We start from the raw sequence: 13,144 nt of genomic DNA, 5'->3' as shown, positions 1-13,144 counted from the left end.
TGCCTTCAGCCTGTCCCCATTTAGGACGAATGTTTTTCTGTGTGCACTAGTTGTCATCAGCTACGGTGAGCTCACAGGTCCATTACATCCCTTAATTGATGGAGAGGCGTTTCTACTCTGTTGTGCTGTGTGAGATCTCTTTAGAGCTGTCCCCTCTGGCTGTCTGTGATAACGAATGCCACGGGCAGTCCACAGATTGCAGTAACAGGGTCAGTTGCGGTGTCCCTCATGTGGAAGCCTGGAGCTGCTCTGCGATGAGCAGTGCACGGTGTGAGTTTGCCGGCAGGAGAATCTTAACTGATGAGATGAAGTGTGGTCTGAATGTCACGAAAGCACTGCAGTTCTCTGAGGAGGAGAATAAGTGGAAAGCCTTGCAATGTTGCATTTGAGAAGAGATTGAAGAGCTGCTTGTCTCTTTTGTGAGTGTTCTGGAAGGGTACAAAGATGCAGGAGCACGTGTCAGCCCCAGTGCAGAATGTTGCTTCATGACAGATGGAAATGACGTGCTCAGACTTCATAGGTGCCTCTTGGAGCTTTGGTCATCTTAACTCTGCAAGGATGACCGAGGGTTCAAACTCACCTTTGGCAGCTGCTAAGGTATAATGTGCTTTAAGATGTTATCTTTTAATATCTTCAACACGATCTGTATCAGAGGCCAAAGCGTTGCATTGTACCTGAACATCCGCTATATACTAGTGTCACAGACAATAACATAGGGTTGCCCATAAGGAGTTTTAATCACTGAGAATGATTTTAAGAATAGTGCAGTATGATAGCTTTTAATGTACTGATGAGGGGGTGACTAGGCTTTAGGGATACCTAATTAACCTTTTTCCATGATAAAACTGCCCTGTACAATTAAATGCAACCTGAGGACTTGTGTTGGGAAAGTAAGTTGTCTATTTAGATCATGATTTGGCTCCTACCGAGCCACGTTCAATGAAGCACTGTAGTGCTGGGATAAATACAGCTTTGCTGACCTCTGAGCTTGTTTCAGGAACAGAAAACAGGCGAGAGAAGGCAAAATGTAGACTAGACAGAAACACTAAAATGAAAATAGAGTCAAGAAGCAGCTTAGGGATGGATGAGATTTACATATTTCTGAACTGCATTTAGCATGCAGCAACGTGCGTATGAATGGCCACATTTTCAAGTGAAATGCCATTGTTTTTACAGCAACTTGGGTTTTCTTAACTGCACTAATAGTCCCGAACTCTTTGTTACGCTCGTTTGTGTTCTACTGGTTCTTGTCTTTCAGGTGAGTGTCTTGCTTTTATTAGTGAATGTGCTTTTCACACAGTGTTTGGGAGGGTGACCCAAGAGTGGGGAAGCACCTGCACCTTTTTAATCCTGTCTGTTGATAGAAAACGCTCCTCATCTGAATTTCATACAATCTTTCTGTATCTCTCTATATCATAATGCATTAGAATGCGCATGAATTACAGAGTATAGAAGCCTTTGTCATGGTACCGGAGTCATCTAAGCATCACTGATAAATACAGCAGTAAACAGCCATGGGGATTGTGTGCAGCCAAGTGTTACAGTTCACTGCTGCTCAGATACCAAAAGCTCTACTAGTAAAATGTTCTGTGCTCCTCTCCTTGGATGTATAATAAAAGAATGTTTTTTTGTTTTTAAAAAGAGAGCTCTGCTCTTCTGGACAGGTCTGCTGCTGTGACTCTCGTATGATGATGTCTTACAGAGAAATAAGACACCTGGTGTGATAATGGCACTTGAAGAGAAGATGTGGAGGGCATGGAGAGGCACACAGGATGGGAAGAGGTGGAGTGTGGCTTGCTGCTGGAGACCTCACAGGTGTGTGTATGTTCTCAATAGCTGAGCAAAACACAATAGCCCCCTGACCCTGAGCTGGCTAGAACTAACTAGTTTTTAGGAGCAACTGAACCAAGTGTTATTTTCTAGCACCTGTAAAGGATATTTGTTTGTAGTATGTGTGGATACAGCATGGGACTATAGATGCTTGCATGAAGAACAAGCTATAAAAATGTGAGCCAGTACTAACAAGGAAAAATCCACAGTGAATGGATGCTGGAGACTTGAAGAAACAGTCACAGTGAGTGTGATGTTCCTTCTTGCATAAAGCTATGTCTGCTGAGCTGCCCTACATCACCAACAGCAGGATGAACCCCCTGGACTTTGGGGCCCAGAGGAGTAGCACAGGTAGGGCGTAATACCAGAAGGAGGTGCAGACTTGGGGTAATGTGTTGTTATTCTTCAGTAATAATTAGATCTCAACCAAAAAGATTAAGACTTGTAGGATTTCAGGTGGATTTAAGAATGCAATGTTTTAGACTGCAATTATTTAGGTGAAAATGAATGGTCTTTCTCTCTGTCCATGGAATAAGATTAAAGCTTAATGATGATAGGGTGATGGCTGCTGGCTGTCTTTTTCAGGGGATAAATTCCTCTGGGCTTGAAAGCTTTTAGGAGTCTGTCTGCATTTATGCTCAGAAGGGGTGCCAGGATGCAATTCTATAATCTTAAAAACTAAAAATCAGATGAATAAGCAATCAGCAATCAACGAGTACTGTGCCAGAGCCACATATCGAGTACAGGAGTAGAGGTTGATTACTCACTGCTTTGCACAGAGGTATTTGGCAGGAAATCTCCATCACAATATGTTGCTTCCTATTTCATTTAATAAAACAAACTAGTGCTTCAGCATTTTTCATACATTCCACTTCTGGTGATGGCCAGATAGGTTTCTCTTCAAAACACGTGTTATTCTGCAGCTGAGGAATATAGAACCTTCTTTCAGTTATTGCAAAATCAGCAGTGCTTTGCCATCTATGTTTTTTTTCTAGCATGTGTGTTAGAGTGATCCCTGTTATGAATCGGGCAGTGTGTCAGCAGCACGAATGAGGATAGCAGGGATGGATGTGAATCATAAACTGATAGCTAGGGCCTCCTTGATTTAAAGGAAACACTTCATAACTGCTAGGCTAGGATCCTGGCATCAAGTTCTTTGGTACTTTAGCTTCATTTGAAGTGAAAGGAAAAATGTTAATGTTTATGTGGCGGTTGTCAGCTCAGTTTTGTTAGATACTGGGGATATTTCTGTGTAGTAATATGGAAGCTGTAGTTTCAAATCGTTTTGCGGTAATACAGACTGAGATGAATGGCTGTGCACACAGAGCCATACTCAGGCACTTTGGTTTTGTGGCTGTGACTTTGTCTGGACTCTAAATGCCCCCAGATATTAAGTCTGTGTGGAGTTGTGCAGCTGTGGTCCACTTCTATGTGAAGTGCACTATTGCATAGGTAATAAAAACTACTTGAAGGTCTGTTAGCTTGTGGTTCTGATGTACATGCACTGGAAGTTACTGAATGTGCTATTGGTGTACTGTGATTGAGATCCTTAGTGGGTACTGGCACGCTCCTACAGAGGGCTTTCAAGTCTGATCGTAAATTAGCTAGTGGGTTACTGGTTTTTTTCTGCTGTGAGCTTGGCCATTTCGTACTCATCTGTAATTATTACAGACCCTGAGTTGTTGGCCGAACAGTCTGATTGGGATGGGGTTGTTTGTGGAGCTGAGTAGCAGGTGATGTGTCGTGAGTCTGTCTTTGGCCATATATCTGTCAAAGTGTGGGGTTCATTAGTGTTGGCTTAGTGGCCAAGTACTGTAGGTAACTTTACACCTCTTGACTACCTGAGTGCATATTTATGAACTCCCAAATGCATGTAAGCATTGAAATAAATTCATCTGAACTTGGCAAAGAAGAAAAAGTGTTGAGAATATCAGGCTTTGACAAGTTGAGTGGGAGTTTTAGTGTTTAAAAAGTGAACAAAGAAACCCTGGCCCTGTGCCTCTGCATCGTATTTGCTAACTGTTTTTTAATCCTGGAAACACATTCTTTGTTGAGTTCTTTGTAGAGGAAAAAAATGCTCACTATACGTAGCAATATATCTCACATACAATTGGATTGTGTTGATGTGTGAAATGAGCTGAATTAAAATCTGTGGAATGGGGAAAAGTACATAAAAGCTGTCATGTTTATTACATGCCATGTTTACATCCTCCAGTATTTAATCTGCAATCCATCTGAGCAGACAAGGCTGGTCAAGGCTGTCTGATAATGGTAAAGTAGAGCAAAGCTCGTGTTACTTGCAGTAGGAGTAATTGATAATTAGGCTTTGGAAGAAGCAGATGGAGTTCAGCATCCTGTATAACAGCATAGCAAGGTCCTAAGAATTTATTGCATAATAAAGATAAAACAAAATGAATGAAAGAACCTCTGAATGATTTTAATTGTGTTTTTCTCAAGGTGCTAATTGAAAATAAAAGCGCTGCATGGTTTCTTTCTTTTCCTGCCTTGTATGTTAAATCGTAGAACTGTTATGGAGAGAGGGTTGGAAGTGCTATAAGTGCATGAAAATATTTTAAACACTTCTGGGCAGTGCATGCAAAAAGAACAGTGGCAGAATATACTTCCATGTGCTTAAAAAAGGTTGGAAAATTGTCTTTTTGTGTGCTTCAGAACCATCTGACCACAAACCCTGCAGCATTTGATGGGTGGTTCTGCCATGGTGCCTGATTAGTAAGATTGCAAAGAGAGGCTCTATTTGGATGGTATCACCAGCACTTGTTCTAGAATGTTCTGAACTGTACTGATTGGAGAATGGAATTTGCCCCAGACTTGGGGAGGAGTTCTTTTGTTTTTTTTGAGTGACTTTGCTGATTGGGCTCAATTTTCAGCTGTTGTTAAGCAGCCTAATGCATTTAAATGGAGTGATCTCAGCTGGTGTGGTCCACTGGCTTAAAGAGGCTGAGATGATTAGCACCAGGTGAAGAGGCAGCCATTTTTGCTCAGCTTCAGACTCACTTTTGCTTTTTCCTAACCTGCCTGCAAAATATTATCCTAGGGAATTTCGAGAGTTTGCAAATGGTTCTGTTTGTGTGGAGTGTGATCCCCAGTGTGAGAAGATGGAAGACAACATGATCACGTGCTATGGACCGGTAAGAGCAACACTGAGTGCACTGTGGGCTAGTTGGCTGTTAAAATGTGCTGACGCACGGGTATCTTCTGTTGAGAAAATGGAAAGTAGCTGTTGAAAATCAACATTAATGTAGGCAGGAAATGCACTTCCTCTGCACGTAGGAGCAGTACTCTGCATGTATTAAGCAGATTCTAGGAATGAACTTGGGTGTATTAGAGTGCTTTAGAAGATGCTTTGAAAAAGGAGTCCTTTCTTGAGTTGTATTAATGCCTTAAATGTTACATCCAGGTCTTTAAATGTGAGGTAGTACTCAGTTGCAGTTTGAACCTTCTCTAACTGCTTTTATTCATGGTGTTCAGTTCTGTCCTGTTTGTTGTGGTTTCAGGTTTGTTTTATTTTCCCCTCCAAAAAAGGGGGACTTTGTCTCAGTTTTTCAGAAAGCTCGAGCAACCTCATCTTGTGTTTTTTTTTCTATGTAGGTTCTGTACGTAGGCCTGTTCTGGTGCAGCACTTTTAACACACATCCTAAAAAAGAATTTCAACTGCAACTGTCATCTTTATGATGGCAGTATTATATGAGCAGCGAGTCTTGTTTCAAAGGTTATCGTCCTTTTGTTGGATACTAATTGTTTCTTGTTTTGGTCATGTTTATTTTGCTAAGATGGAAAGCATCTTGGATGCAAGGAGTTGTATTTTAGGTTGTTCATTACTGACAAGACTTAACCTGTAGCTTTTTTCCTTGGTTCTCTGACGTAACCTAATGACTGTATAGAAAGCAAACACATGACACTGCTCATCGCTCTCATAATTGTTTTTGCTGTACCATTCTGCTTTCTGCAATGCTGCTGCAAAGCAAGAAGTTAACATTGCGAATTTCAGCCTGTGAGAGAAATTGGGACTTGAAGGAGGGCTCATGAATATAGAGTTGTAGAACAGTGCACAAACAGAACACAGTATTTGGCTTAAAGTGTTGCTTACATTGCTCAGGAGCCTTAGCTGGGCTAAGGCTAAAACTATGTATATATGAAGAAGACCTTGTCACAGGATCACTTGAAGGGTTGCCAGATGCCACAGGGAGAAGGCAGTGTGGGAAGTGATGTGGACTGTGGAGGCAGTGGATCACTCTACCTCTTTTTGTTTGTGTGTGTATAGGGTTAAAGCAGACGTGAAGCCTGTTGTGTGAAGCATGCTGGTAATGTGGTGAAACCTATTTAGAAACTAGAATTATTCTTATGCTCTGCAGAGTAAGTTTGTGATCAGAACCACCAAGATATACGTGTGTGCTGCTCTTCAGTAGTGGCTGGAGCTGTGGAGTTTGCTGAGAAAGACCCACCGCTGCAGTTACTGCTGTCTGTGCTGTCAGGCTAGAACCTGCAATTCTAGTGCAGAAGGGAAAAATGGAGTAACTTGAATCTGCTGCTGCTTCCGTGTTCTCCAGGGGCCTGACCACTGCACAAAGTGTTTCCATTTTAAGGATGGTCCGAACTGTGTGGAGAAATGTCCTGATGGCTTGCAGGGGGCAAACAGTTTCATTTTCAAGTATGCCGATGAGGATCGTGAGTGCCACCCGTGTCATCCAAATTGCACCCAAGGGTAAGTTCTGTGATGTGAACCATCCCAGTTGGGTTTTGTTAGCAGTTACAATCCAGGTGTAGTTTTGACTTTGTAAAGCACTTGTCCTGCTTCTGAAAATGAATACTGTACAGCAGTGGAGCGCAGCTTTGTTTCCAGATTCTGACGTTCAAGTTTCTGTTGTAAACATCCAGCAGCTTATCAGAAAAAGTCTTACATTCTTCATGAAAACCCCATTAAATATCTTTGCACAGTTTTCCTGCTAGCTAGCATTGGTTTGTAACAACTGCTGCCACTTATATTTGTGTGTCTAGGCCTGTACAATGTCTTTATTTTACTTGTTGATGGATTTGCTGTCTTTGCTCCTTAGTATTGCTGAGGTAACCCTGTAGCACTTCAATAAGATGCAAAGGGTTGCCCAGGAGCCATATTCTGCAAGAGTCTGAATTTGAGGATCAGTTTCTCAGGTTCTAAGTATTATCCTCAGTTAGTCACTTGTTATGCATGAAAATACATAGACTATGCAGCTGAGCCAAAATTAAGAACCTGTGCAACAAAACCTTACGGGCTCTTTCTCTTTCACTCACCTTCTTTTATGACTTAAAAGCAGTTTCCCTAGGCCCAAGTCTGCTTTCTGTCTTGAATATTGACCTGAGTGTTGCACCATCTCATTGTTGCTGCTTGCAAACTTCTCAGCTATCAAAGTTCACCCACAAGGACTCCAGTATTCCTCACTATAGAGCACTTTGCCTCTGTCTTCTCTTCCTGTTTCCACACCTCCCTGCACACAAACGTTTTTGTTTCACAAGCAAACTCGGTTTCTTGTAAATTTCAGCGAGTGGTTTACCTGTTTCATGGTAAAAAATCTACTTCAAATTGAAATGTCTTTTTTCTGTGTAACTGTCATAATATTTTCCATTTGAGGCTGAGACTCCATTGTGGGTTTTCTGTGCCACATTGTCATCTGTATGAATCTGAGCTGAAATGTGTGGAAACTCTGACATGTAAGTAAGAAAAATAAGGTGTGCTTTTTGTATTCAAGTCAGCTTTTTCAGAGATATGGCTGCTGGGTTTTACCCGGTGCCCTGGTCTTTCCCAGTTCAACGACAAATTGAAGACTTCTCAAGATTTTGGTCTTGTTTGCATTCACTGTATTATGTCACTTCTATGAGAATTAGTGATGGTAGTTTTCTATCTAAAGGCAATACAGGAATAATTACCCCAAACCAGGGGCTTCCAAACCACCTTTCCTGGGTGCTGCTGCCATTGGTACAATGACTTGGAGCACTGAATGCCATGTTTGTTGACAAGGTCCTTGGTCAGGAGCTGGGGGAAATCAGCTTCAAGCCGAGCCAAGCACTGGATGGCTCCATAAAGAGCTCATTGAAAGAGCAGTCTTTGGTGTGGGCTTGAGTTTTTTGGTGGTTATAGTGCAGTTGAATTCTGCAAAGACCAGGACCTGTGCTTGGGAGCACAGCTGTGTGTTCTGGAGGCAACTTTTGACTCTTTTATTTACTATACCTTCTCTGACAAGGGCTGAAATGTTTCTTGGAAGCTACATGGTTTAATCTGGTGGTTTGTTATGTGGAACAAAATACGCTGTAGAGAAGATCACTGGAACTGAATTCTCTAAGACACCTTTACATCTTTATATTGTGTAGCACAAATAGTGGAAAAATGTCCACCTGCTGGCAATGTTCGTATCCACAGACGTGTATTTTTTGTCATGACTTACTCTGATAAGTGCAAAAGGGGAAATTTGTGACTAATTCTATGTCTTGACATTTGTCACAACAGTGGGATTCCTAAAATCCAGACTGTCACTGCTTCCCCTGCTATCTGCGTTCATCACCAGCTGGATTGTGAGCATTGCTGGTGACATGAACTACTGCTACTGGAACCTGTTCCCATTGGGGACTGACTTGATCGAGGGCACAACCCGAGTTGTAGTTGATTTGTGTAATTTTATAGAATAAGTCAGGTTTTCCCTGTGTCACGTCTAGGCTGTGATGTAATTACATCTGTTGGGAAGGGAGAGTCAGGGGACTAACTTTGCAAGCGAACCCAAGGGGGTTACGTTCAAGTCTGCTGAACTGGAATCCACAAACTTCACTCTTGCCTGTTGTGTTTGAGCAGCTTCCAGTTGTGTATTAGACAATGTGGCTAACATTTGTCACCTGTTGTTTATACTCCTGTCTTCTCCCTGGAGGAAGGAGTTTGTTTCCTTGGGGAGTTACATTCCTCAAATCCCATACTGCATGTACTAATCTTGCTATTGCCATTAGCTTTTATCATCTCTTATGAACCTTGAAATTTGATGGGATTTGGGTAGCTGTATGTCCCACATATCAATGGGAAAGCTCAGCCTCATTATCTAGGAATAATTTGTGAAATAGTTACGATGCAAGTAGCAGCAATTTGAAGAGGTGTAATACCAGCTTTTTTTTTTTTCCTTCTTTTAATTGTTGAATTGATTAATTTTTCTTTTCCTGTATCTTGTAAGAGAATATGTTTATCTGTGCAAAATGATAATAAGTTTAATTAGTAGCATCTATCTCTTGAGTAGCTGAAGGCAATCACACATTTTCTTTGCATCTTATGGTTCACCTAAGATTTTGGAAACCCGGCATAGCTAAACTGGGTGGTCTAATTCAGCCCTGCTTTGGATCTGTTAGCTTAATTCCTTCAGCTGCGTTAGCTTTCTTGATCTGACACCAAGCTAACACAAAACCCTTCCTGTCCAACTTCCTGTTGGCTATGGGTATCCTCCCACTGTGCCCCCTACATCTCCCCCTGCGCTGAAGCAGCCCCAGGTCTATCTTACAATGATAGGAAGGAACCAGTTGCCTAGGAATGACAGTGTTTGTCTGTCATTAGTCCAGCTTGGATTTCATTAAGTAAACGACAGTGAAAATCTTTCAAGACTGGGATGAACCCAATGTTTATGCACGTTGTACAACAGAGGATATTCTCTGTGTCTTTGGATGGAAACTAAAATACTTACATAAGATTCTGAAAACTCTGTAAGAAGTTTGACCTTCCCCATCCCTTAGCCTGCTCTGAAAATCTCAGCCTCTTGTGTTTTACAGGACTTGTAGCACTGACTTAATAGCTCTTTAGTTATTAGAGAATAAATGGTTTTGTTCTTCAAGTTGGAATTATATTAAAAACCTTTATTAGCATGGTTTGGCAAACTGTACTTCTGGCTAGCTTTCTGGCCCTGGGTTCGGCCATTCTTGTGGTTTCTTAATGACATGCTATGAGAGGGATTTACTTTATGGGAATCTGGTGCCAGGTTTTGTGTGTGTTGAGAGTCATTTGCCATTTGTTCATATTGCACTTGAGTGAAATGCACGCATGCAAAAATATTTAGTCATATCTTGCATTCAAAATTCATCTGGCTTGATTTTTGTTGTACTCAGCTTTTTTTTTTTTGCTTTTTTTCTTTTCTTTTTTAATATTATCTAGTCTATGTGAAGTACTGGTGACAGCTTAGCTCTGACATGAAACAGGGGCCGTTACCAGCATTACTTTGTTGTCTGGGTTTTGTGTTTTTTCCGAACCTTCCCTTGGTAATTTTGGCAAAGCTGCTTCACTGAGAGAACTCCTCTGTGCCATGCGATGGGTTTCCCCGGCTCAAAGCAGAATTAGGGCACTGGGGCAACACAACTTTGTGAAAGCAGCTGCTCGTGCCATGGGCAAAACACCTCAGAAGTTTCTTTCCCACGAGACTCGGTGACACAGAAGCAGTGCCGGGATGTGATTCAACTGTTTGGGTTGTTTTCCCCTCTTGTCGTCTGTTTATTTGCTTTACGATCAGCAAGTTCACCTCGTGTTGCTTCTGCAGATACCATGCATTAGTGTGAACAGCTGATGGAGCCAAGTACCAAGCAGGTGGGAGGCATGTGCGTGGGGGGAGACGGGGCTGGGAAGAAGGCATGGGACTTCAGTAACCTTTCTTAGTTGTCTTTCCATCTCAAGAGCAGTTTGCTGTGAGGATGTGATGCTGGCAGCATGGGTGGGCTGCTGCGGATCTGACCTGTCACTCTCATTCTCTCCACAGTGGGGAAGCCTCACAAGTGCAACTACTGTGGCCGAAGCTACAAGCAGCGCAGTTCGCTGGAAGAGCACAAGGAACGCTGCCACAACTACATGCAGAATGTTGGCATGGAGGCTGCCGGGCAGGTCCTGAGTCACCACGGTGGGTGGACACCATGTCTTGAGGTCTCTTGCACTTGGAGCACATCTTACAGGGGTTTTCCATCTGTTTTTCCTCCTTCCTTTGTGCTTTGTATCACTTCCATCTAATCTATTGCTTGCACTCAGATAAGCAGGAAGAGAAAAGATGGGCTAAAATCCCCACTTTTTTTTTTTTTTTGCTGATTTGTTGAAATTGGTATTTCAGTTTTGAGATATGTGAGTGTGTGGACATTGAAGTAAAGTGATAAAGGCACCAGTGCAAAGTTGCCATAAAAACTAAGGAACATATGAATCCCCTTCGTCTGCCTGGTGAAAGTGACTGGTACTTTTAAGAGGTAAAGGTGGTAGACATACTCAGAGGTCATTATTTCTATGCCTTATAGTAATATATCCTATCAAAAAAATAGGAAGGAGATGTGAAAAGCTCCAGAGCTACATGAAGTCAACAGTGATGATGAAAGTAATTATATATATATATATATATAAAAAAAAACTTCATGCATTTGCATGTGTTAGCGTCATTTGGAAATCAATTACGTGAAAGTTCTGAAAGGTCACTTCTAAAAACGTAAAAAAAACAAGCAGCAATGAAATCTAATCAATGTTTCTACTACGGACTGTTTTTTGGTGGGAAGAAAATCACCAAAATTCTAAAATAATGTACTGTGACAATTTTAGATCTATAAAGGTACATGACCCAAAACGTTTATACAGCTCTATGAAGTAATTACTATCTTTTTAGATGCCCTGGAGACTAAAATCAGCCTTTAAAATTTAATGAATGACTTCAAAGATCTTGAAGTTAGCGATTATCTGTGTTAGGCCTGATTTTATGTGTATAAAAGTCAGTAGAAAGACTCATCTGATGGCTTTGCTGCTTTTGGGTACCCGTTCTGCACTTGATGGAGCACTTTGCTGATAGTAATAGTTCAACCACATACTCCATTCCCAATAAAATACATGCTCTTCCCTCTGCAAGGGTGGGTCTATCAGATTAACCAGGTAGCTGGTGATATCAGCCAGCATTTTTATAGGGAAATAACAGTTGGCCAATAGAGGTATGACTGCAGGAGTCTTTCAGAGATCACCTTATTAAGATTCTTCCCTAATTCTGCTCAACTTACAGATTTATTTTTCAGTAATTTATTTTAAATAGGTTTACTGTTGTTAGCGTGTTTCTGAGCAAATCTAAAGCCTCTTCTGAGCAGCTCAACACTATGACAAGAGGGGCAAGTCTTTAACCTCGTGCACCCAGAGAAGTTGGAGTGGCTGACCTTGCATTGATTTTTCTAACAACCAGAGTTAAACCAGTGCAAACCCAATATGGTTATCCATTTTATTTCCAGTCTGACTTTGCTTGGGCTTAAAATAGAAATGTTCAAACAACCCCTTCATTTTTTTATTATTTTTTTTTCCAGCAATATTTTCTTACAACAACATTTTGAATTCAACTGTTGCCTGTGTCTCCCCTTGGCAAACATGATTAAATCTCTCCTGGCGAATGTCTAAGGGACTTCACATCATGCTGGTTAGAGGGGCACAGTGATGGCAGTTGGCAGTGACAGGTAGTTCTAGATCCAGGTGAATGGTAGCATTAAGTCTCCCCTCACATCCCAGTGCTCCCACCTGGGAAGCTCAGTGTGTGCTTTATGGTTTACTTTTAAGTCCTTTCTCAAAAGAAGCATAGAGGCCCCAGAGAGGCACACACAAATGATTACTCTGCTCTTTGCTTCAAGCTAAGGCTCAGGCTAACTCTGAAGAATGCCTTGATTTCCTTCACTCTCACATTCCACACTTTGGAAAGATACTCTTGGGATTGAGTGAATATATGCTTTGGAGATTTCAATTGCTGCTTAATTTTGTATTTTGTTAAGTGTTAAGAGCTAACCCTAATCTACGTGTTAGCTTACCTGGCTCTTTCCAGGTAAGGAATCTAGTGCAGATAGCTCTGGACAAAGAGTGTTTGCCTAACTGTAGGAATTTAGCCATATCAGTAACAACATTTCAGATCTCCCAAACTGTGCTGGGTTTAGGCCATGTGAACACTACATCCCAGTTTGTTGCAATAGATTCGTTTCATATTTATGCTTTTTCTTCCTCTTTCACTGATGCCAGCAGGACTGCCTTGTAAATGAGAAACTATTGTGTTTCTCAGGGGGAGCATCCTGTACAAACAAAAAAGCAGCAGAGTAAATCATTTTATAGCATATGGGAGATTCTAAAACTCGAAGTACTCAGCTTGCCCTAGCAGCAGAGGCACAAATGGTATCAAATGAATAAATTGCTATGTTTTCTTATTATGAATGCCTGAATTGACAAGTTCACCTGAGCAGATAACTCTGCTTTGTAATTGCCTGGAATTTGTTGTTCCTTACCAGAAAGAAGGCAAAGATGAGGCTTTTAACACCTCAT

The 13,144-nt window shown here is 41.5% G+C and overlaps 1 protein-coding gene across 4 annotated transcripts in view; it reads left to right on the top strand.

Annotated features, from left to right (window-relative positions):
- Positions 1–13,144, top strand: part of LOC140254671 (zinc finger protein Helios-like) — a 44,685-nt gene that overhangs the window by 16,206 nt on the left and 15,335 nt on the right. Inside the window, exons 6-11 of one of the 4 annotated variants that reach the window (XM_072341466.1) lie at positions 1,177–1,258; positions 1,703–1,815; positions 2,040–2,181; positions 4,886–4,979; positions 6,399–6,553; positions 10,596–10,733. In XM_072341466.1, coding sequence (XP_072197567.1) covers positions 4,972–4,979; positions 6,399–6,553; positions 10,596–10,733 — 301 coding nt within the window. In that variant the 5' untranslated portion in view covers positions 1,177–1,258; positions 1,703–1,815; positions 2,040–2,181; positions 4,886–4,971. Of the gene's footprint in view, positions 1–1,176; positions 1,259–1,642; positions 1,816–2,039; positions 2,182–4,885; positions 4,980–6,398; positions 6,554–10,595; positions 10,734–13,144 lie in introns of all 4 variants that reach the window. The other 3 variants (XM_072341468.1, XM_072341470.1, XM_072341467.1) reach the window with 3 other exon arrangements.

The sequence above is a fragment of the Excalfactoria chinensis genome, chromosome 7 (assembly GCF_039878825.1).
Source record: "Excalfactoria chinensis isolate bCotChi1 chromosome 7, bCotChi1.hap2, whole genome shotgun sequence".
NCBI classification, from domain to species: domain Eukaryota; kingdom Metazoa; phylum Chordata; class Aves; order Galliformes; family Phasianidae; genus Excalfactoria; species Excalfactoria chinensis.
Note: the sequence above shows the minus strand (reverse complement) of the source record. Positions and strands in the feature narration are given on the sequence as shown.